The sequence below is a fragment of the Ptiloglossa arizonensis genome, chromosome 8, assembly GCF_051014685.1.
Source record: "Ptiloglossa arizonensis isolate GNS036 chromosome 8, iyPtiAriz1_principal, whole genome shotgun sequence".
NCBI classification, from domain to species: Eukaryota; Metazoa; Arthropoda; class Insecta; order Hymenoptera; family Colletidae; genus Ptiloglossa; species Ptiloglossa arizonensis.
The window spans coordinates 6434069-6458448 of NC_135055.1; the positions used below are offsets into that span (position 1 = coordinate 6434069).

General features: G+C 42.5%; 1 protein-coding gene across 3 annotated transcripts in view; it reads left to right on the forward strand.

The window, feature by feature from the left end:
- The window catches only part of Rols (zinc-RING finger and ankyrin repeat domain-containing protein rolling pebbles), a 74392-nt gene that overhangs the window by 41056 nt on the left and 8956 nt on the right, over positions 1 to 24380 (forward strand). For all 3 annotated transcript variants that reach the window (XM_076318685.1, XM_076318687.1, XM_076318686.1), the window contains one exon: positions 23963 to 24333. In XM_076318685.1, the coding sequence (XP_076174800.1) occupies positions 23963 to 24333 (371 nt within the window). The remainder of the gene's footprint in view (positions 1 to 23962; positions 24334 to 24380) is intronic.

A 24380-nucleotide genomic window follows, 5' to 3' on the forward strand; every position in this document is an offset into this window, starting at 1 on the left:
ATTATGTATATTATGTGTTTAGTTACGATATTAATGATGTGGTCACCTTGTATGTGGACTAATTGGACATTTGTTTCGGAACTTTGAATTTGATTCATTTACGTAAAATGATTATTAATATTATCGTATACGTTATGTTTTACACATGTTTTCTATGTTATTGTATTCGGTGAATTTATCACGTATAATATTTCTTGGTTCGTGCTCTACTTGTTCAAGTTCTTTATCAGAAACGATAGATATACTATCTATATTCTTTCATTTGGTATAATACCAATTTTTAAATTTCCAGATCGTAAAAGTGAGACAAGTTACTTTTAATTTAAAATAACGTATTTTTCTTTTAAATTAATCTACAGCGATTGGTCGTGAACTTGAAAGTGGTTTACAAATCTTCCATAATGTTAAGTGTTGCTTGAATATACTCACACTGTTCGCGCAATAATCTCGATTTGTTGCGCCATGATATAATAATTCATCATTGTTCTACGAGAATTGAATACGTCGTAAAACTGAGTCTTGAGCACAGAGATAAAGAAAAGAAAGAAGAAACGCGTGTCTAAAGATAAAAGAATAGGTGTACTTTCGGTATACGGTGCTTTTGATCTAACCACAAAGGCAATAAAATAGTATAGAATAAAGAAAACACATATGTACGCATAAGAGAATAACACGATTACATAATTCAGAGAGCATCATCACCTCTTGAGGCGCATACGCGATCGATGAGAATACAAGATTAATGTCAGCCAGTTGTAAGGATTTATACGAACACCCTGTACATGTTTGTTTGATTTGGCGTACCAGAGTAGCTCTTCGACCGTTACGTCAGAAGTCCCCTCCGTTTTGGGGACCTGTCGCGAGGCAAAATCGTCTGGAAAGTATCGCGACAAGTGACTCACTCCAGGGACGAGTCGTGAAGACTTAACATTGCCCCTGGACAGGTACGTTCGACGCTGGTTCGAGCGAGCGAGCGAAACGCTCGGAAAACTGGTCGCGCAGACGCGCAGTCGCGCTTCTGCGCCGAAGTGGAACCGGCCGCTTCCGTTTTCGGAACGCGCGTCCGACAGGTTCCCAGGAAACTTATTATTTCGAAAAAGGGGCAGGCATGAAACGCCACCGCGGTCAGCGGCCACCTGTTGCACCCAATTAAATGGCGTAATTGACGCATGCGTTTTGGAGCGTGACAGAACAGCTCACGTTTGTGTGGATAGTCCGGTCATTATTTTCGTTACCGATCAACTTCTCTCTCCTCCTTCATTTTTCCACCGTTTAATCTTGTTCTCTCTACGCGCGCCACCCCGCTTTCTCGTCGGCAAAAACTACCAGGTTGGTGGTGTTCTTATCGCTTTTCCATTAGGCGGTTCTTGTTTCTTTTAACCTTTCAAGGACTGGTTCCCAACCGGCAACAGTTGATTGGGTTTTCTTTTTAACTTTAGCTCTTTTGTACGCGTTGAGTCTCTTTTGTTGCTCGATAGTATATTTAGGTACGATACGTGTACTCTGGGGATAAAGACAAGTCGTGAATGTGTCTTATCGGAGTTGTCAACTAGGACTTAACGGACGTAGACATTCGGAAAATTTTTATTCATGAATTTGGAACTTGGGAAATTTTTATCGAAATAGTTGTAACTTGGGAAATTTTTGTCTAAAATTTTGTAACAGGGAAAATTTGTAGCTTGGAGATCTTTTCTAAAAATTTGTAACTTGGGACATTTTTTATAGAGAAATTTGTTATCTGAAATTTTGTAACCTGGACAATTTATTGCTTGGGAAATTTGTTATTTAAAATTTTGTAACCTGGAAAATTTATCTGAAATTCTGTAACCTGGAACATTTATTGCTTGGGAAATTTGTTCGGAATTTTTTAACTTGGGAAATTTGTTATCCAAAATTTTGTAACCTGGGAAATTTGTTATTCGAAATTCTGTAACCTGGAACATGTATTCCTTGGGAAATTTGTTGCTGGAAATTTTTTAACCTGGGAAATTTGCTATCTGAAATTCTGTATCCTGGAAAATATATTTCTTATTATCTGAAATTTTGTAACCTGGAAAATTTATTGCTTGGAAAATTCGTTATCGAAAATTGTGTAACTTAGGAAATTAATTACACAAAGCTCTGTAACTCGATATGTTTTCGGTATAAAAATAGCACAGGACATTTTTCATTACAAAATCTCTAACTCTGAGAAACTTTTCCTTGAAATATTTGTAACTCGGTCCGTTTCACGACACGTACAGTGTTCTGGCGGCGAACTGTGGCGAATATTCGATGCAAGAAAATCGTGACTCTCGAAGAGCTGAAAGCTGCGAAGTAAAATCGAGAAATCTCTAGATTCCAGCCTCGATTCACTCGACGCGTCGGGTATGCGACTGACAAGCAACCCACACCGGATCGTATTTTTAATGGATGCGTTCACGGCGCGCGTCATCGACAGGAACTACCAGCTTCATTGAAAATACACCGTACGGTACATGTCGGGGCCGGTGCCACTCGATGAATCAAGCCTCACGCGACGCTGTCGTTCGTCACACGTTTTCTTCGGTTTGGGAAAGGATTCCACGACAGATCGTGAAATGTCCTTGTCGGCGTCAAATCGATTCTGAACGTGAAAACCGTCGATTGGCGGCGTTTCTGTACGACCAAGACACTAACGTGTCAATCATTATCGTTACTAAAAATTCCACAAGCCCTTGTAGGATTTAAATCCGTACGATGTAGTTCGACAGAAGTATAATATTCAAAATATACAATTAGTCGCAAGTTCTCTGCATATTCTGAACCTTAATGTATTCGAATGTTCCAAAAACTGACAAAATGGTGTCCGAATTTGATCATTTCTTCTTCATTTGATCGTCCCTACCAGAACTTGTAATTCCCAGGATTATTAATTTTATTTAATGAAATTTTGACAAAAGTAATTTTCTGTTAAGAAAAGATCAATTTTTTAAATACAGAGGCTCGATATTTGTATATTTTAAATGTTTCTACCTCGTTTCGTTTAAGTCCTCTTCGAAGCAACATAGTATCATTCTGCAACTAACAAAAGAAGGAATGATATATAGAGCTAATTATAGAACAAATATATTTCGTGCAAAACAAGCGAATGAAAAAGAGAAATTCGAAATTACGATTAGATCCTGTTCAAATCTATCTGAAACATATTCAGCATAGTCGAGTTGAGAAGATGGAAAAGTATTTCTATTATACAGAATAGAATAATAAATATCGAGTAACTTTGTAATTTCTAAGAATTACAATCGTTCCTTAATTTATTTGGTTATCGTAAATATTTTTTAGCCAGTATCGTTGCGCAAATAAAATACTGTTCGGAGCTCCGAACTTATCGCGTTCGGCCATTTTACATGTTTCGTTAAGGTCAACGCCGAAATGCTGTTACGAGACGATAAAACGCGTCACTTAGCACGTCTCTTCGTTCTTTTCACGTGTTCTCACCTAGGTGTCCGATCGCCTGTCGAACGTCCGTATAACGGGGAGTTTCGATTTCGTTGAAACGCCGAGAGCCTCGAAAGACCAGGATTCGTTTAAGATAACGGCGTTGTCCTGGCCGGGGAACCTGTCGTTCAAGCTGAAACGCTTTTCCACAGTGACTTATGTCGCAATCAATGGAACGAGACAGCGCGTGACAGATTGCGAATCGACCGGGACCAGTTGCACAAATTAAACCATTCACTTTATTCTTTCGCCGCGAGCCAGTTATTTTGCCCCAACTGACCACCCTCTAGACAGCCTCGTCCAGGTGCGCAGTTGTCCACTGCGCAAGGGTGGCGTTCACATCGATCGCTCGAAGGTTATGATTTTATTTACGATGCTCAAATTTAATGATACATCGATGTTACGGTGTTCATTGAAAATTTTAACAACGATCGTAAAATATGCACTTGTTTTAATATTGATCTGACTAATTCTATCACCACGATTCCACTTTTTAATACAAAGAGTTTCCGAAAATAGATTTAATACCTTGAATGGAAAACGGTATAGATAGTTTTAAGGTTATAGAAAGAAACAGATAGAAAGAGAGAGAGAAATCTCCAATCGTAAAAGTCAAAATTTAGCCAAAATCCGAAGTGTAATATACAAAACGTGAAAAATACGTATAGATACAGTAATTGACTGAAAATTTTGTACTATTCTATCATTCTATAACCTAACTGCAGCAACCTCGAAGAACGAGTAGCCCCCAAAAAATCACGATCCTCTACGTTGTACAAAACCGTGCAGTCTATTCGTAAGATTTCATGTCGACGTTTCAAAATTGCCCGCCACCGTTCTGTTTCTTTCCACAAAGCATTGCGCGATTACCGTGACAAATGGAACAATGTTCGATCAATTTCGGTAGCGAGCAGTCCCGCGAAAATTTGAACGGGGTTCCCCCGTGCGCAGACCACGGTCCTGATCGCCCATAGTACGTCGTAGGAAATTTTCTTTCTATCTCGGAGGCGTAACCGCGATCGGGGATCCAGTTTCTGCGACTTCCTGCTCGGAGTGTCTCTCTTTTTCCTTTCTCTGTCCCTCTCTCTCTCTCGCCCCCTGGACGCTCGTTATTTAATTGCCGCCGAGGCGCGCGGATTATGAATGAAACGCGGCGATTAGGGGAACGTGGAAATTTCAACCGTTTCGTAAGACGTCCGCAGAGCTCCCTCGGACACGCTCGACGTGTTCCATGGTGTTACGCAATCACCGACAGCGTTTGGAAGTTCGATTCCGGCTGGCGATCCGAGGTCCCACGCGATTTCTGACGCGATACCGATACTTCTCGGCCGTTATTATAGGTCACCCGTTATCTTTCTACGAATCTCGATAAGTTCGGCTCGATAAGGGCGGCCACGGCTCGCGCGAGCGATTCGCGTTGCGTTCGACCCCGGGATTGCCTCCAAGCGATAATTGCAACTGCTTCGCGATGGTTCCGTTGCAATTTCTGTAAATTTTCTTCCCGTCCGTTGACACACCATGATTTTTTATCCCAGCTGCTTCGTGATGGTTCCGTTGCAATTTCTGTAAATTCTCTTCCCGTCCGTTGACACACCATGATTTTTTATCCCAGCTGCTTCGTGATGGTTCCGTTGCAATTTCTGTAAATTCTCTTCCCGTGCATCGACGCACAATGATTTCTTATTTTATACAAATTTCGAATACGAATCACGGACCAGTGTCAGATGCGATCGCTCGGAATATTCGGGTATTTATACATTGTTTCGCGAAGAAGATATTTCGTTTGAAACGAATAAATTTTTGTTTAATTTATTTCAGTAACTCATTCAGCCTTTAGTTATTCTGTGTGGACAAACTACGGCACTGGCTTGGTGATTTTTTTTTAATATATATAATGAACACACACGAACGCGTGTTTGGCAAGATTTTACAAGAATTGTATTTTTACTTCAATGTTTGCATGATGTGAAATAATTATTCCAGTTACAATCGTAATACTTAACGCTTGGTACGTATAAGTGGAAACTATGATCGAAAATGATTTAAGATCGGCAGTTTAAATATTGATACAAATGCAAACGCAAATTTAAAAAAAATTAATCATTTCTTTTTTAAGTTTCTTCCATATAATTAAAAGCAGCAATCTTAAGGGTTAAAGAGTTGGAACGAAAATAATTCGTAATTATTTTAAGAAGTTAAAAAGTGGATCGTTTTGCCCATTTGGACCTTTCCAGGGACAACACTCTAGTTTTTTAATTTTCCGTCTCTGGTTTTACACTCTTCGTCTCGTGGAATCATAAACCTCCAGGGTCCACAACCGAGGAGTCGAATAATCTTCGTTTTGTTTGGAGAGGACCGCTTCGAAGCGATAATTGCACCGAGCTGTTTCGAGGTGACTACGTTTAAATTTCTGTGGACTCTTTTTTAAGCTATTAACTGGGTCTTGTCTCAGTTAGCAACACCCAATGATGTAACCTGATACAACAAAAATCTCTCTAAAAGAGAGATAAATGGAAAAGAGAAAAAACCAGGTGTATTCTCAATGAGAATAAAAAATAAACATTTACTGTTTCTGTCCTGAAATAATAATTAGTGAACTCTCTCGGGGACATTCTCGAGTGAAACGTTAACTCGTCTCCCTCGGTTAACAGATTAAAGGCTCGTTTCTGTAGTTCTCCGTTTCTCGTTTTAAAACTTTCACAGTAAACCTCGTGCAATCACGAACTTTCAGGATCTATAGCCACGGAGCCAGATAATCTTCGTTCAGTTTGTAGAGGATGGCCTCGAAGCGATAGTTCCACGGAGCTGTTTCGAGGTATCTTCATTCAAATTTCTGTCGAGTCTTCCTCAAAACCACGCATTTCGAATCGCGTAGTTTCGAAACCTCCTTGGTGAAACTCACGAAAGTACCGATTCCCAGTGTCCAAAAACGCAAAAGAGAGTTTCACAGCACGATGAAATCTATTGCAGGTGTGTTTGGAAGTGGGATGATAACATTTTGCGAAATATTGGAAATAAATAACGATAATATCGAACCAATAAGATAATTCGTAATTCAATACAGCGGAGAGAAGTTGCGAGTAAATAATACAAATTGGTCGCTTCATCTAACAATAAGATCGAGTAAATTGTCATTCCTTTATTTATTATATTGACGAATTTAGTCCTTAACGTTTCCTTTTTCACACTCTTTATACTATTCACATTTTTCTGTATTGTAATTTCTCGTAACCTCGATTTATCGTCAACTAAATCCTGGTAGTTCCCATCCCAAAAGTGTACAATAAATTATCTCTCCCTCTCCATCGAGAGCACAAAATTGTTCCGTCTAAGATCGACTATATCATTCTTCGAAATCCATCTCCGTATGGATTCACCTCTCATTTATCATACCCCTTTTCTACAATTTTTACACTCTTCGTACTCTTTCATATCAATCGTAGCTTCGCAGCACCGTCGACTAGATCCCAAGGGTTCTCATCCAAGAGTATAAATCATCTCTCCCCTTTTGTCTCTCTTTCTCTCTCTCTCTCTCTGTCCTTATCGAGAGCACACAATTGCTCTCTCAGTTTCCCATTCCCAGAGGGTTGGAGGGTCTCGTATTTCGAAACCGTCTCGTCGCAACGAAACTCGTGGAATTACCGGCGCGTCTACCGTGCGCGATGCCAGATAAAACCTCGGATAATCTTCGGAATTAAGAGTCCGCGGGCGCGCGTGAAACGCGTTCGCGGCAAAAAACTGGTTTAATCGCGACGGAACGTGCGTGTTCACCGCGCGTGGAGGGAGAGAGATCCGGAGGCGCGGTGCCACGGAATTGGGGAGCTTGCGGTCCGCCGCGACGCTCGGCCACCAGAGGCCAACGGACGGACTTCCTACTCCGGGCGGGCACATCGGCTATTAACTTGGCAGGTTTCTGAGAATGGATGTCCCAGACGCGACTGGTAGGACTGGTGTCCGCCTCGCCTCGCCACGACCATCCGCCTCTATTCTTACACGCGAGACTACGCCAGACTTTCGCGATCGTACGTACCGGCAGTGTCCTGAGCCCGACGGCCACGAACAGGTCAAGGAAAGTTGTAAAACATGGGGGAGGGTTGACACTTTCCATCGTTGCGCCGCTATTGTCCGGCAGGTATATTTTAAGAACAAGGAATGCACCTGGCCGGCCTCGCAACGAAAGAAAGAAGTGGGGGAGATGGATCTGGTCTCGATAAAGTGGCAAAATTTTAATTACGGATTCAATTGTTGTAGTCTGAAGGTGTATCGATATGGTATATTTTTATTGATTTATGAAAAAGAAATACCTATTCTAGATTGTTGGATAAGTTTGCCTCGATAATGTGGCAAAATTTTAATTACGGATTCAATTGTTGTACTCTGAAGGTGTATCGATATGGTATATTTTGATTGATTTATGAAAAAGAAATACCTATTCTAGATTGTTGGATAAGTTTGCGACGATAATGTGGCAAAATTTTAATTACGGATTCAATTGTTGTACCCTGAAGGTGAATCGATATGATATATTTTGACCGATTTATGAAAAAGAAATACCTATTCTAGATTGTTGGATAAGTTTGCGTTACCATCGTTTGTAATGAATTGGGTGTAGTTTGGTAGCTTTTGTTTTACCACTTTAAAATCGTCGCGGAAGTTTTTATTTTGCGTTAATGAAGGTTTGGGTCAGAAATTAGGGATCTCGAGTGAAGAGAAACAAAATATCTCTGACACGTGTTGCTCTATGAGTTTAATTGCGGTTCCAACTACCAAAATTGCGCTAAAATTGTTTCCAAAATTGTACGAAACTAGGTCGTAAACAATAGTGAAGAATATATGATAAATTAAATTTTTAATGAATGACAATTCTTGCATCTTAATGATCGTTGGTGTAGAATTGGTAAAAAATGTAATATATATATATATATATATATTAGTTTTTTTAATACATATTTATGATACCCTCGGTTCTTTCATTGTATCGAGATAAAAAAAACATCTTATACATATTAAGAATCGAGCCAAATTTTTCTGGTTGGTCCATTTGCCACCACATAAACCTCCATGCCCCATGGTTAATGAAAATTTTAGCTGCTAAATTTTTACTTTAATGTCTGCCAAGGACCTATAAAAAGTTAAAATATAATAAAAAGTTGGTAAACGTTATACGGTTATAATCACACATTTCGAGAACTGGCCCATTGTGTTCTACAAACAGAAACGGAAAAAGAATTTTATTCGAATAAACAATAATATTCACCGACGTTTAATCAATTTCTACTTGTTCCGTAAATCGAATTCGAATTTTGTTGTTTGTCTTGGATTCCTTACTTAAGATTTTTATCCAGATAAGAAGTTCGTCAATGTCCGTGCCATGAACGGCAACTGGTCGCGTCCAATACGGTGAGGGGGGGTGAAGGGTGTCTACGTTTGCAAAGTCTCGATCGAAGAGGCAGCGGAGAAGGAGAGAAAGTTTTATGGAGTGCGGATAAAAATTGACTCGCGGTCCCGTCGATAAAAATTTGCCCGGGGAAAGATTGCGTAAGAGCAATTATTGAATAACAAAGCGATCGGTGGCACGAACACGATCACCTTACATTATCGAACGTATCGGGAGAGTTTAACGCAAATTTATGAAAATTATTACGAAAGAGAATTATTTCTGAAATGATAAAAATTAAATTACACGAAAACCGTGCGCCAAAGCTCTAAAGCCTGACGAAACCGAGTTTCGTTCTCGTTGCGTCATTTTGTCTTTCAAATTTCCCGCCATAACCATTGCTCACGGAGCACCACTTACGGACATATTGCTTCCAGATTTCTGGCTCCAGATGTTCGTACATCCGAAGATGCAAACGCGATACACGATCCTCTTCTCTCGCCTTGTTTCAGTCGTAAATAATCTTAGCTTTATTTCAAACTCGAATATAAAACCAACGAGTGAAAGATTTTCATTGTTCCTACATTTTATTAAACACTTGGTTGATTGCGTAACAAAGTCGTTACTGTCATAATATGTTACCCGATACTTAATTCGATACTCCTGTCAGATCTACACGGAGATTTCGATCAGCGTCGAATTAATCTTCCATTTTAATAGTCGCTAGAGATACCAGAGCTCGGGAGCAACGCTACCGAACTATCAACACCGTTGGAACGAAAATCGAAGGGAATGCTAATGAGAGTCGACGCGTTTGGATAATGATCGCAGGGGAACTATGTGGATGTGGAAATTCAAATTTCCCGTGTTTCTTTATTCCTTTTTTTCTTCTTCCTCCCTGAGCTGACCAGGTGTGCGTGGGGTCCGCACCGAATAAAATTCTCATTAATTCCTCGGTCTGGAACGAACAGTTTTCGGTGGCACGAGAAAGTGAGTCACAGCTGACGTTGTGAGATCACCGCCTCGCGTATGGTTTCGAGGTCAGGACACGCGCTCGAAATGCATCGCATCGAGTTTTCGGTTCTTTTCTTTTATTGGGTGATTTTTTTCTTTTTTTTTTCCATTTTTTGCATTGAAACGGGGAAGAGGGGGGAGGAGGCAGAGATTACCCAGGGTGGAACGGTCGTCGGGGCGTCGGCAATGCGTTGCCCCGGGACACGACAGGTTTTCGTGCGGCTTCCCTCGTCGCTTTTGTGATCACGGATCTACGGTCTCGCGAAGAAGGATGAGAGCACTTGCGGTCACGCAGCAGAAATGCATATACAGGTGCGTGGTTGCGTTTCGCAACGGCGCCGATCGGTCCAGTCATCCTGGTGCTTTTGCCGAGTCAATTCGACATGGTTCGTCCCGACTCCTCGAAACTACGCTGCGCGGCTGGTGTGGAATGCACGCCGAGTAATCGTGTCCCACGCGCAATTATCGAATCGATAATGTTGTGTAAATAACGTTGAGAGCGAGGTTCAATATTATCGAGTCAATATTTTCAATTTTTACCCTCGCGTGATACACTCGTGGTACAATAAGTGATCGTACACTGACATTCTTTTCACGGCCGAAAATTCGGTACGGAGTACGGCACGCGGATATATCGCGCGGAAAGAAGAATTGGAAATATTATAATAATAACATTGGAAGAGGTTTGATTTGAAAAATTGGAAAAATTTTATTAGAGACATTGAGAAAGGTTCAATGAGGAAGCCTGGAAATATTGTGTCGGTAATATTCAGAGAAATTTAATTGGAAAATTTGAAAATATTGTGGTAGTAATTTTGGAGAAATTCAATATTATCGAGTCAAAGTTCCAATTTTTCACCTCGTGTAACTAACCGTACACCAATTTCGTATGGAAGGAACATTATGCAGTACTGTACATTGAGTGATATCACCTGCATCCTTCTCAGTATATCGACAGGGTTTCGATAATGCGAACAGTTTTTAATCGTTTCGATGTATTACATCGATTCGCAATATCATCTTTGGACAGATTGTGCAATATCATCGAATATTGACAATACTAACCACCGTATGTGGGAACCATAACGGGAGGTTACTGGTCATAAGATGTGACTGACTGTCGAGGAGAACGATAATCGAATCAGATTGAATATTATTCGGACAAATTTTTGTACGATTTCATATTGCAGTTCTCTTTCACATTCTTTTTCATCGCGCGCATACTAACGAGGTTAGGTTTAAAAACAACCTCCACGGTCCGCCATTGTGTAAGTTATTCATTGTACGACATGTTCACGGTAACGACGCGTAATAATAATAAAATGACAGTCACACTACGTAACTCGCGTCACCCATCGCGAAATAAAATTTGTCGAACTCTGGTACCAGACAACAATATTAACGAGACTGAAGGTTTGCGGTACAATTACTGCATAATATGTACATAAAGGTGTGTATTACATAACCTCGAAACAGTGTACAGTAGAAGAGCCTTCCATACGAAAGTATTCTAACATTTACGTGTTATCGCGTAAGATAACCGTCGCAAAGCTTTAAATATTTAAACGAACTGTCGATTTTTTTTTCGTTTCTCTTCGAAAATATAGAAACGATCTGCGCGATGTTTGATCGAGGTTACGTATGCTTACATATTTCGCACGAAAAGGGTTAACGCTGAAGCGTCAATAAGCAATCGGTCATCGCGTCAAAAAGACTGATTGCGTTCTAAAAGGAGCACGCAATGTCCCGGCGTACTCGAAAGAAGTTCCGTGGAATCACGAGCAAAGTCTTTTCTTAGCTCCTCTCCACGGTTAATTCCGTTCGCTGATAGAGGGCGTCTCCTTATCAGCGACGCGGACTGGTGCGCGTCTGTGTGGTCCAGCTAATCGACTAAATATATAATGAAGCGACCAGTGCTCCGGAAATTAGTGGTTTCCTTTTAGAAGCCACTCCCTCTCTATCGAGGCCACATCGCCGACCGATAAATTGTTAGAAAATATGTAAGATTCGTAATACGACAAGGGGTTAAGTGGTTGCGTTGCCCAGTCACGTGGTACTTTCGTATACATGCCCCCTGGTGGACCTTAGACCATGAATTGAAACGAGTCTTTCGAACGTAATGGAACTATTTAAAAAAGAAAGCCAACAGAAATCCCCCCGAATTGAACACCGCGGACGATCGTCGTAACAATGAATCGTCTCCGCAGTTCGATCACTGTCATCCGTGGCGTCTTCGACGATGGAATTACATCTCGCGACGCGAGAAACAAAACAGCGAACATTCAGTTACGCGCGATTGAATCGAGCTCTCTCAGCGTGCGTCCAAGCCTCCGGAGTCCCTAACTGTACCATAGAAATCGCCGTGCGTACGGTACACAGGCAGTTTTTGCGCACGCAAATGGGAAAAAGAGAGGACGAAGTGACATTTTTCGTTACAATGGCGGCCAATGATTAACGAAACACTTCTTACCGGTAATGCTCACTCGATGACACACGATTTTTCCAAGACGTTCACTTACGAACGTCTACGTTCTAATTTACTCGAAGAAAATTTATCCAAGCTTCGAACTTGTATCAATTTTTATTCCTTTGCTCTTGCTGGTGCTACTTACCAAGCTCCTACCAAGATTCTATCAAAGTTCTAACAAGGTTCTCTCAAGATTCTATCAAGATTCTATCAAGGTTCTATCAAAGCTCTCCCAAGGCTCTTCCGCATTTCTACCAATGTTTTGCCAAGATTCTAAGGATTTGTGCATGAGAATTTCTTCAGTACCTTGAACTGCCATAACCATAAAAACATTGGTCTAGAATGTTGCTTTACTATCCCGGTGAAATGAATTATGAAAGAACGGTGGAGTACCCTTCGGAGAAAGTCGCCTTCAGAAAATCGGCTCGGCAGCCAATGCGTTAATTGGCGCGCGCATTCGCCCGAGCGTTATTTTCTCAAGCGTCAAGAGAGCTGTTCCTCTCGCGCCTAGCAGGCCAAGCCAGCCTGGTTCAGATTTTAATCCGGGAAACGGTCGGCCCGATAAACGGGGAGATAACCCGCGTGCAAGTTTTCCCCGCTCGGCCACGATTCAATCTGTTTAGGTACTACGCCGCTTATCTGTCGTCCGTTATCACACGGCTACGACCAGAACCGTGGCGTTATCTCGTGGAAACGGACAGGTAAGCTCTACTCCAAGGCGACGTTACAAACTAGAAACGCGAGTCCTCGAGACGCCGCCACTGACAATACTCGACCAGCTTGGCAAAACATAAATAAACGTAGTGAAGAATTTGAAATTGATATGTCTGAAAATTGATAGTTTCCTTGAAAAAAAAATATTCGGCGCTAAAATTTTGAGACTTCAATCTATGTCCTTTAGGTAGACAGTCTAAGACTTTGGATCGAAGAGTTCTTTCATTTGAAATTGATATATCTACTAATTTCCTTGAAGAAATCTTCAACGTCTAAATTGTTGAGATTTCACATTAAGCCCCATCTTCAGGGTACCAGCTTAGAATTTAAGGGGAAAGAAATGAAATTTTTTAGTTTGAAATTAACGTGTCTAATAATTTCCTTAAAAAAGAATCTTTAGCTCCTAATTTTTGAAGCTATAAACTAGGCCTTCCTTCAGGGGAGCAATCTAGAATTTTAGGACAGAAATTGAAGATCTTACGATTGATTTTTCAAAAAATGAAAATTAGTAGGCATACACCTTATAGTTAGCAGAACGAGACACACAGTGAGTGTCTTAAAATGTGGATCTTACTTCAAACAATGAATAAAGTTCAAATAAAATCTATACTCGACCTTGTTCCCAAGTTGCAGACATTTTTCTACCAAGCTGGTATAATTGGTTTTATTAAACTGTTTGTACACAATGCTCATCGTTTTTCTTGGTGAAAGATATAACAGGTCAATCTTATGTCAATTTCTTGAGTAATCAATTGAACCAACTATTGGAAGAAGTCTCGCTGGATGTTATACGTCACATGTGTTTTACGCGTAACGATGCATCATCCTATTTTAACCCAATAACCAAACTGTCCTTCGGTGAACGATTCCCTAACATATATATGACATACACCTAAATATTTGATAAAACTATCAATTTTTCAAATTCTGGAGTAATATTAACAGGAATACATTCTCAACGCTGTGTATAGTATTTTACAGAGAAAAGTCCACTTTTTTTTATATATTTCATCCGATGTTATCAGACTGCCCCCTTAAGTTTCGATCGCGACGACGTATCAAAGGACAAACGCAACAGAGGAGAAGCGTGTGCGCGCGAGCTAGTCCGACTTTCCACACAATGCTCACCGACGATTAACATACCTAACAGCGTCGCGGTTTCGACACTATGCTCGTTCTCGGATCAACGACATCCACGGGGTTATTAATCGCGCTCGTCGCTGGAAACGATGGCGCGGGATCGTCGGGGAAAATTATCGAGCGTCTCGGCGAGCGAACACGGTCGCGTCTGAATTGAACTTTTGATGGAGAATGGCGGGACTTCGTGATGAGGTTTCTGAGAAGATGGTCGTCTGATGAAACGTCCCGTGCTTCTTGGATACAGTGACAAACCTAGAGCCCGGAGCTCATTACGATCACTTTTTAGACGCACCTAGGTGCAAATGTATCGCGAACGAATTCTGGAACATTAATTACCATGTTCATAATAGAAGACTCCGGATGATAACGTTCAGAGTCGTTGGATCGATTTCGTTCCCCTTTTATACCATAGATATTGACGAAAGGGACGAATAAAGTCTTGCATAACGTTGTTCTAAAATCAATAGTTGAGCCAGAAAATTAGATTTTCTAAATGCGGTACAGAAGGGAGTAGTAGCTTCGTACCGTGACAAGAAACGCTACTTTTTGGCTAAACTATCGAAACTGGAGTAAAGATGTATAAGAGTTTCTTCATTTGTTTTACAAGACTCTGGAGTTTAAAAAAAGAACGGAGTCGATACGACGATTTCGAGACGCAAACTACGACGCCATTTTCTCTTTCCCGGAAGAGACGCATCCCGATTGTACACTCTCTTCGACAAGTACAACTCGCTGTTTTCTACATTTGTATAAAATAGCGTGCACAATTGTAGAAAATTATAAGTATATAAATAGTGTATACTAGACGCACAACTCAAGTGCAAGAGTTATTCGATTAACGTTAATAGATTTACCAACCAGTCAAAATGGCTGGTGGTAACTGCTTTTACAATGAAATTCACTTTAAACTCCATAGCATATTTTCAAAAGACGTTATGATCTTTTCTATCCTACACGCATAATCAATTTCACGAGTTCCTCCTTTTCCTCGATCATTAATTTACCTGGTACACATACGAGGGACACCTTAATACACTGAAATCTGTCCAGTAGTTGAAAAGAATTTAAGAGAGTACGCGTACAAGTAGATCCACGCGACTAGGGCTAGGAAACTATTTCCACGAACGCAAGAAAATTGAAAATTGATTAATTCACGTTCCATTTAACATCGCGATATAACCTAGAAGACACACAGGTGGTCTGAGATATTTGCACGCCGATGTAGGTTTAATGGAGCAAAATCTACTTTCCCAGTTTTCCAATTACCCCGCATCAGACCCCATTCTTTCAAGCCGATGTCGACGGACGTAGCCGGGTGATATTCGAAGAATTCCTTTTGGCATCCAATCGGCGTCTCACGAGAAAGTCGGTGTTTTTAGCGGCGTGCCACCTTTCCACGGTTGTTGTTACCGATCGATTTAACCCGATTTGTTCTTCTTCTGCCGGGAGGACAACACGCGCTATAAGGCTAACTCGAGCGTGATCGAGGCGTCGTTTCGTTGCCTCCCGGTATAGCGGCAGGCGTCGATTTAAATACGACAGCCGTAGGCAAAGTCTTGGTAGGGTAACTTTCTCTCACTCTTCGGGGTACCGAATAACGATTATTACGCGTGACTCGTCGAAACCAAAACGGTCACCGGATGGCTGTTCTCCATTCCCCCCGTACGTCTATACCTTGTTCGTCTTTCTCGCTTTTGGTCGCGAGTACCATTAACGCTGGACCGTTTCTTACGAGGCTGCTCTCTTTAGAACCACGACAACGTCAAAGTCTCTTCTCACGAGGTAATAGATCAATGGCGTGTACAACGTTGCAAAATTGGGAAAGGGAACGGGGGCCTTAAAAGACGTTTGCACTTGGGCCTAAGGTCCCAAAAATAGAATTGCAACCGATTGCTTAAAAAAAAAAAACAAAAATAATCGTGACGATAAAAGTGTCCTTTGCTGGGACCCATCGTCGATATTTCTCGATGTTCACGGTGCGGAGAACTCGCGAAATATTTTCCATGGCCATTTTGTACACTTGGGAAGGAAAAGGGCCTCCTTGGTCCCTTCTTTCGATATTACACCCGACTCCTCGAGTACTGAGCGATACCATCAAAGTCCTCGGAAAATAATGTAACGTACAAGATAGTGGCGTTCTCGTATTTACATAAATTATCATAAACAGTTCCGTGGATACTTCCACGTGCGGTTCTCTTTTTACGGGCCCAAATCCATATCTAAGAAATGGCATTTCGAGGAATCCCAAGCGTCGTCCAAACACTCTCCCTCCTCTCGAAACACAAACGTCTCCATCGATGTTTTCCATAACACTGAAAATTCACAGCGTCGTTCCCAATCATCTCTCCCGTATATATATCTGCCAGCCTCCCCCCGCCCCCTGTCTCGTTGAAAAAAAAACAAACAAACCTCGAGTGGTCGGCTACTCGCAACCGGTAGCGTACGTACCGAAAAATCTGTTTCTCATGCGCCGACCTAATTTGTAAAGCCACCAATCGCGGACAAGTAAGCAGAGAGGGGCCCAGGGGGGCCCCGAGAGGATGAATTCGGACCGGAGCGCCCGAGTAGTCCATGGAAATCCTCGGTTTATTCCCATACCATCTCTCCCCCCTCTGTGCCTAAAAGATCGTAAAGGTTCGTTAAATCGAACGTTCTCGTTCTGCATCCCCCCACCCCTCTTTCTCTCTCTTTCTCTCTCTCGGTCCCTGAATCACCAATGGGACTTCTCTCTCGTTCTCGCGGCGGCCTGTGTTGAGTCCATTCGCCTGGTAGTCGAGACAGCGATAAAATACGACGTAGTCGGGCACCGGAGCGAGAACGGCCGCGATTAAAGCCCCGTTCACGAGCCGAGAGGGAACGGACCAGAACGACGTCCACGCCAGGGGCCCACCTGTCCCGATCTCCCCGTCGCCGTTTCCGTTCCCCGTTGCCGGCTCTCTCGACTCGCGGCGTCCTCGTAAATCGGCTGCCCCGTCGCCGACTGGCTGACCCGAATCCCCCCCCTTCTGATCACGGGGGAAACATTGTTTTTCATTTACGCCCGCTTTCGTTCTCGTTCCAACACGACACGAATCGAAGGGGCTCGTATCCGACGGGGGGTCGCGGTACACCGATTTCAAGGGATTTTTTTCTCCATTGGGAGTCGTCTTCGATACTCTGATGAAATGCGGGGATTATACAGCAGGGTTGAACGTAGAATTTAATTCGAGTACGGTGGAGGTTTTTAAAGGGGCACGATCTGCACCTCTTCGATTTTAACACGGTTTTGCAAGGTGATTGCTTATGGGATTTTTTGCGAGATGGGTAGAAGGTTTGGTGTAGATGCTCGATACTTTTCCGAAATAAACAGAATAGTATGGAACACGAATTATAAAAAGGTAAAAGGCAGGGATACAGGATTGATTAAATTGCAAGAGTAGAAAGAAGAGATGAGAATGAAGCACAAGAGAAAAGGAAGCGTGTTACAAAATTCGAGGGGAGGCGGGGGGGGGGAGAAATAAACAAAATAGTATGGAACACAAATTATCTAGTAAAAGTCAGGGCTACAGGATTTATCAAATTGCAAGAGTAGAAAGAAGATTATAAGGAAACGTAAAAAGTATAAATTAACAGAAAACTAACTGTGAGTTAAACAACGATCCAAAATAAATGTTTGTTCCGGTTGAATTTTAATGCGTTTGTATCTTTGTGATTGTCGAGTGTTCGCACTTGAGACGTCGCAGTTTGTAACATTATTCTTTCTTATCGTTCTGTAAGAGTGCGTTCAAATTGACGGGGGACAGTTTAACTCCTTCCTTGTTGGACTGTAGATTATTAACCCACTATCGAAGTATTCGTGGTGACAAGAATTACCAGAGAGAGAATTGTAAATTCTTTCGTTTAATATTCTTTTATCGTAAGTGTTAATTAAAATATAAATCAAACGACTAATACGGGTATATAGTGTCTTCATGGTGAGAGGATTGATACTGTTTCCTCGAACTAGGTTATGCTATTACAACTTTTCCCGAGCGTACGCGCTACTTCTTATTCCATCGATTTTTTCCATGTTCACCGTGTACGTACTTCCGTTGTATATTGTTTTTATCCTCTTTGATACGCTGATTGCTTGTTTCTCTTTGCGTTGCATTATACCTCACTTGCATCAGGAGGACCACTAACCGAACAAATTTCTTTCTAGTATATACGTAACTAACCAGAGAATTCTTCCACGCGTTAACCTTTACGACGAGCGAATTAATTTCAACACCGCGACGGATCATTGATCAGGCTGATTGTCTTGTGGGAAAATGGCAGACCAGAACTACTTTACGACCTCCCCCCCTTCCGTTTTGCACGAAGACGTTTCAGTCGCAACGAGGATGCCTCGTTTCCTCCTCCGTGAAACATTTTTCGATCGACTGGTTAATGTTTCCTCATCGCGCGGAAAAACAAAACCGCGAAAACGATAAAGTGTGACGCCAAGGACTGGTTCGACGCCCGGCGTCGCGAAGGGGTGTGGAATGCGGAACCGTTCGTCGCTTTGATATCGACGCGCGTCAATATCTGGCACGCGGCTACCTAGAATCCGAGTGAAGGTAAACAAATTAAAAGGTAAATCGTCTCGAACGGAACGAAATAGAACGGAGAGGCCGAGACGACGCGTTTCTCCGGTTAAAGGTCAACCGATTGGCTGTAGAAACCGAGGGCGCTGTGGATGTAGCGTAACTCTAATTTGATTTATCGACGTGGGTTACCCTTTGCCAGCGAACACAAGAGAAAAGGAAGCGTGTTACAAAATTCGAGGGGAGGTGGGGGGAGAAATAAACAAAACAGTGTGGAACACAAATTATCTAGTAAAAGGCAGGGCTACAGGATTTATAAAATTGCAAGAGTGCGAAGAAGATTGTAAAGAAACGTGAAAAGTATAAATTAAACCGTAAAAGTAACAGTAAATTAACTGTGAGTTAAACAACAATCCAAAATAAACGTTTGTTCCGAGTATCGACAAGAAAGGAATAATAATTACCGTATTTGTTCGGTGGTTATTTAAGAGTCACGGTTCTATTGTATCGAATGGAAATATTCACCATGATTTCTCGTCTATTTTTTCTTTTTTTTTTCTCTTTCTCGATACCGATAAGAAATCGGACCATTTTCCATGGTAGCATCGAAGTTGCGAGCTTCATTCTCGCCTTCGGAATAATTGGAGAAAGTTGAAAATGGCTGAGATCTGCCCTATGATCCTCTCTCTCTCCGTCTCACTCGCAAAGAAACGAACCGCCGGAAAGAACCTCAAAGCGAAGAGCTCCCACTCGATCGAGCCTTTGATGTTATAAACCGTCACGGTCTGGGAAACGTGGGAATAATAGATGCCGGATTTACACGGTTCGCGGCGCACGGAGTCTGTTCTCCAGGCCTCCTCGATGTTCGTTCTCACCTTGTTAGATCGACCGTCGAACGGAAAAAAAGCCGAAACCCGAAGAAGACCATTAAATTACAATGCAAAATGCCAGCGAGTGAAACGTCTGGATCGTGACTATCTCCGCGGCGTGAAAAAACCGCGTAATATAGCCGAGCGAGCGTCGGTCGACGGTGGTTTCATATAACGATCGCAAAAACCTTCGTTCTCACTTAATTTACGATCAACCGAGCGACGAAAAAAAAAAAGAAAAAAGTACCGAACGAGCCTCTGTTGCAGCGTGAAACAAAAAACGTTCGATGAAAAGCGAACGAGACTGTGTGTCGCGCAACGCAAAACCTGGAGATCCAAGTGGTCCCAAAAAAGACGATGATTCCCCCTTGATAAAACGGATCGAAAATGTTTAATAACGTTTTCTGACGGAAACGTTTATTTTCGAGAAAATCGAGTCCGAAGATACAACGTCGCGTAGAGTTTAGTTATTATATATAATTTATCTTCGATCTCAATTTTCTCGAAAACCAAATGCAATCTAGGTCTTCCAAGAAAAGACGATGATTCCTCTTAATAAAACGGATGGAAAATGTGTGACAATATTTTCTGGTAGACACTTTTATTTTCGAGAAAATTGGATCTGAAGATACAGAGGCACGCAGTGTTTAGTTGCTATACATAATTTATCTCCAAACTTAATTTTCTCGAAAACTAAATGCAATCTAGGTCTTCCAAGAAAAGACGATGATTCCTCTTAATAAAACGGATGGAAAATGTGTGACAATGTTTTCTGGTAGACACTTTTATTTTCGAGAAAATCGGGTCTGAAGATACAGAGGCACACAGAGTTTAGTTGCTATACATAATTTATCTTCAAACTTAATTTTCTCGAAAACCAAGTGCAATCTAGGTCTTCCAAAAAAAGGCGATGATTCCTCTTGATAAAACGAATGGAAAATATGTAGTAACGTTTTCTGATGGAAACTTTCATGTTCGAGGAAATCGTGATCGAAAATACAGTCACCCGCGCTCAACCGAATCCCTGTCTTTGAACTCAATTGTCTCGAAAACGAAAAGCACAATTCGGATGGACCCGGAAATGAAAAGATTCCTCTCGACAAACTAAGAAAAAAGTGTACAGTAAAATTTTCTCCTCGTAGTTTACGTCGCGGAGAAAATCGCGTTCGAAGACGCAGAGTCACGAGCGCGGTCTGGTACCGCTGCACTTCGATCTCAATTTTCTCGTAAACGGACGCTCGTAGGAGAAAACTGTATTGTACCTTTTCAACGTGTTTTTTCGCGAAGAATTGCCCCCCGCGACGTTTTGTGGCAAAGGACTTGTCCCAGAGAGGAGAGAGAAGAAAAAAGCGCGTTTTACCGACGTTTCCCCGACCTTCGACTCCTTCGGCCCCATCCGCGTACATAAATCTCGCAGGAACTGCCGATGCGGAGAAGATGGAAACTGGATACACGGCGGAAACGCATGAGTCAGTGATGCCTCCGGAGAAAACGACATCGTTGTACGAGTTTACCGTGGAAGCGAGGTCTCTCTGCGTCGGGTGCGTTGACCCAGCTTACGGTAACCCAGGCCGAGTTGCACCTGCCTCGCACGGACTTACCGGGATAAAGGGTCGTGCGACCCGAATTACTTCCTTCTTTTTTTCATCCGTCGCGTTTTTCTTCCATGCAACACCGACCGTACACGCGACTTCGCTCCGACACCGATTCGGATGATTACCTTTCCGCGGCGACGAGATGGAAAATGCATGAACCTGTGAATCGATTATTACCTTTCAATCGTTAAGTTATTCGATCGGTCAGCGACCACAACGACTACAAGCGTATCATTATTCGAAGAGAAAAAACACCTGTCGCTAATATAATTAATATGATTAATTGATACGACCGTTCTAATTTCTTTTTTACCGACCAACGAGGATCGTTGTTTTGATAATAACCCAGAGATATCGTTGATTATTGTAATGTCGAGAATTATAGTTTCGAATATTTTAGAAACATTTTCTTTTGCAAAAAATGACGTTCTGTCGTTTGCAAAGCTTATTCAGCAAATCCTTTCTTAGGCTTATTTTTATAGGTAAGAATCACGTGGTTTTATTACCTAGACTGCTTTGTATCGTAAGTTTCTAATCATCTCCGATCGAATCTAGAAATTCATATTTTACGTAACTGGGATTCTCGAGCTTGTGTCTCGATTGGTCCTTATAACGATTAAAATGTTATATCTGTCCAAAGTACCCAGTCCGGTGTTACTATTTAGTCTGTAACGATCTAATAAAAGCCTGGACTACACGTTGAAAGATTCGTCGGTCAACAGAGAGTTTCATTGTTTCTTCAAATAGCGGAGTGCCATTTAATGGTCCCCGAGACTCGTCACATCCTCGCCCCGAGCTCTCCAATTGCACAAAGTGATCGTTGAAGCGCCGCCCACGTCTTAACTGCCTCGTCTACTCACCGTGATCGTATTAATCTGCAATTTGCATACCTCGTCCCATTCAGTTCCTATGCTTCCTCCGCGATCGTTGAACCACCTTCGATCATCGATCGGAAAATGTTCACAGATCGAAGGATTCGGGTGGGAGGAACAATTCGTTCTTGAATATTTCGAAACTCTGCGTTATTCGAGTCAGTCGTTCAAAAGTATATACTCAACCGTGCACTTCCAGTAGTGTGAAGTTATTAGAAGACGATGATGTGTTCGTGATTCAAACACTGTATTCAATTTCTCGTTAATATTTGCCAAACATTATAAAGCGATAAAGGCATTCAAATGTCCAGATTATATTATGCGAGGATTTAAGTGCGTATCATTAGGTCTCCTTCAATTTGGGTCAGTCGCATGGCCACCCTGCAGCAGAAAGCACATTGCCTGCATTGAACGTATGTTGCATGAAATCATCCGGTCCATATTACGTCATATTAGCAATCCTATGCCAGTGATTCTCTAACACTGGAGACTCCGAAACAATGTAATTCGATCGTTCTCACGAAAAACCTTAAAAACAACAATAATAACAGTATTAGTAATAATAATAATAATAATACATTTTGCTTAACTCCCCAAAACACCTAAGAAATATTCCAAGAACTGTGAATCAGTTTCTCGGAAACAGCAACGGTGGAGACGACCGAGAGTTCAATTATCGAGGGGAAAATACGATCAGTTAGCGAGGTAACGCCTGTACTCTTGTTCTAAATCGTGTTGCGCGTTAATAATCGTCACCTTCTTTGTAAAAAATGTATAATAAACATTATTCGATCTCACGATACACCCTACGGAGCCTTCCAAAAACTGTGAACAGGTTCGCGGAAACAGCGGCGGTGAAGACGACCGAGAGTTCAATTATCGAGGGAGAAAATACGACCAGTTAGCGAGGTAATGCCCCTATTCCCATCGTAAACCGTCGCGACGTAATTCCTCGATCGTGGAGAGCATCGGAGCCGATTAGCACGGTACTGCCATAAATTCCCCACGATGACGAACGGTACAACGAGCCCTCGGAGAATGGTAGAATCGATCGTGAGGGATCTCGGGTGGTGGATCAGAAATAGAAGCGGAGCCGACGGACGCCGGCAGGTTCTCGTTCCGCGTTACCCGTACGTGAGGACGATTGAGGGGGAGCACGTGAGGTCTCCTCTTGACCTCACTTTCTAGAATCCTTTAAGTATATGGCGCCTTCGACTCTACGGCTCGTTTATCCATTATCGATGAACGAACGGCGCTTCCTTGACACACGACGTGTCTCTACTAACCGAGATACCGGGGCCCCGTACAGATTGTTCGTGACAGATGGTCCCGCTGTCAAACGGCCTACGGTGCCCCGCGACTCGTTAAAGTAGAACGTCTGCTTGATTCGTCTCACGGAAGTCGTGACACGTGAGGAGCAGTTTTTGCTCATGACCAGCCTCCTCACCGGCCAGACGCGGACGAAAATGGTGACCGTGGCTTCTTGCCATTGTCGCGGTTCTTACGATCCTCTTGGGTGTCCAACTTCTCAGGAGGGGGATGATCGTTACGGAATATAGATCGTACGTTTTTGGTAAGGGCCACAGTGTATTTCTGGAAATCGGATTTCTTCGCGTACGTCGATCCAGCCGAGAGACTCCCAAGGCATTGTCCTCGTAATGGTTCCAGTGTTCTTGAGGGTACCTCTAGCTTCCATAAAAGTTAATTCGGATCATTGAGAGTGGGGATTCCTTTGTCAGAATATGTATACCTACGGTATAGTTTTGTTGTTCACGGTCCAACCGTGTATGGTTTACCTCGTTTCTGGTTATCCTCGGGTCAGTAGTCTGGTGTATCTTCTAACATTCCCCAGCTTCCCTCGCGTTTTCTATCACACGAGACCAAGGTAAACAATCGACGAATCGCTTGCAGATCTGGCACAAATCCGTGCACTGGTGGAGTCGACGGGGATGCTAGGCGGCTCGACCTGTCCCTCCTGCGAGATGCCATTCGACAAAGGGAAGAAACGCAGGCTGATCGATTCCTGCGGCCACGAGCGTTGCTATTCCTGCCTGTTTCGCAGCGAGGCATGCCCGCTCTGTCTGCATGCCGACTTCAACGACGACGACGGCCTGGAGGGACCCTTCAGGGACGGGTTCACCGGCTCCTCCGGACCCATGTCCATCCTCGCGCCCACGGATGGCTGGATCGATGAGTCATCGACGGTGAACTCTCTCTGCGGCAGCCCCAGACCGCGTACGAAAGTCACCACGAGAGCCAATCTTCCGTCACGAGTCATGCACGTAAGCATCATCATCATCGTCGTCGTCGTCGAGTAACACTTTCCTGT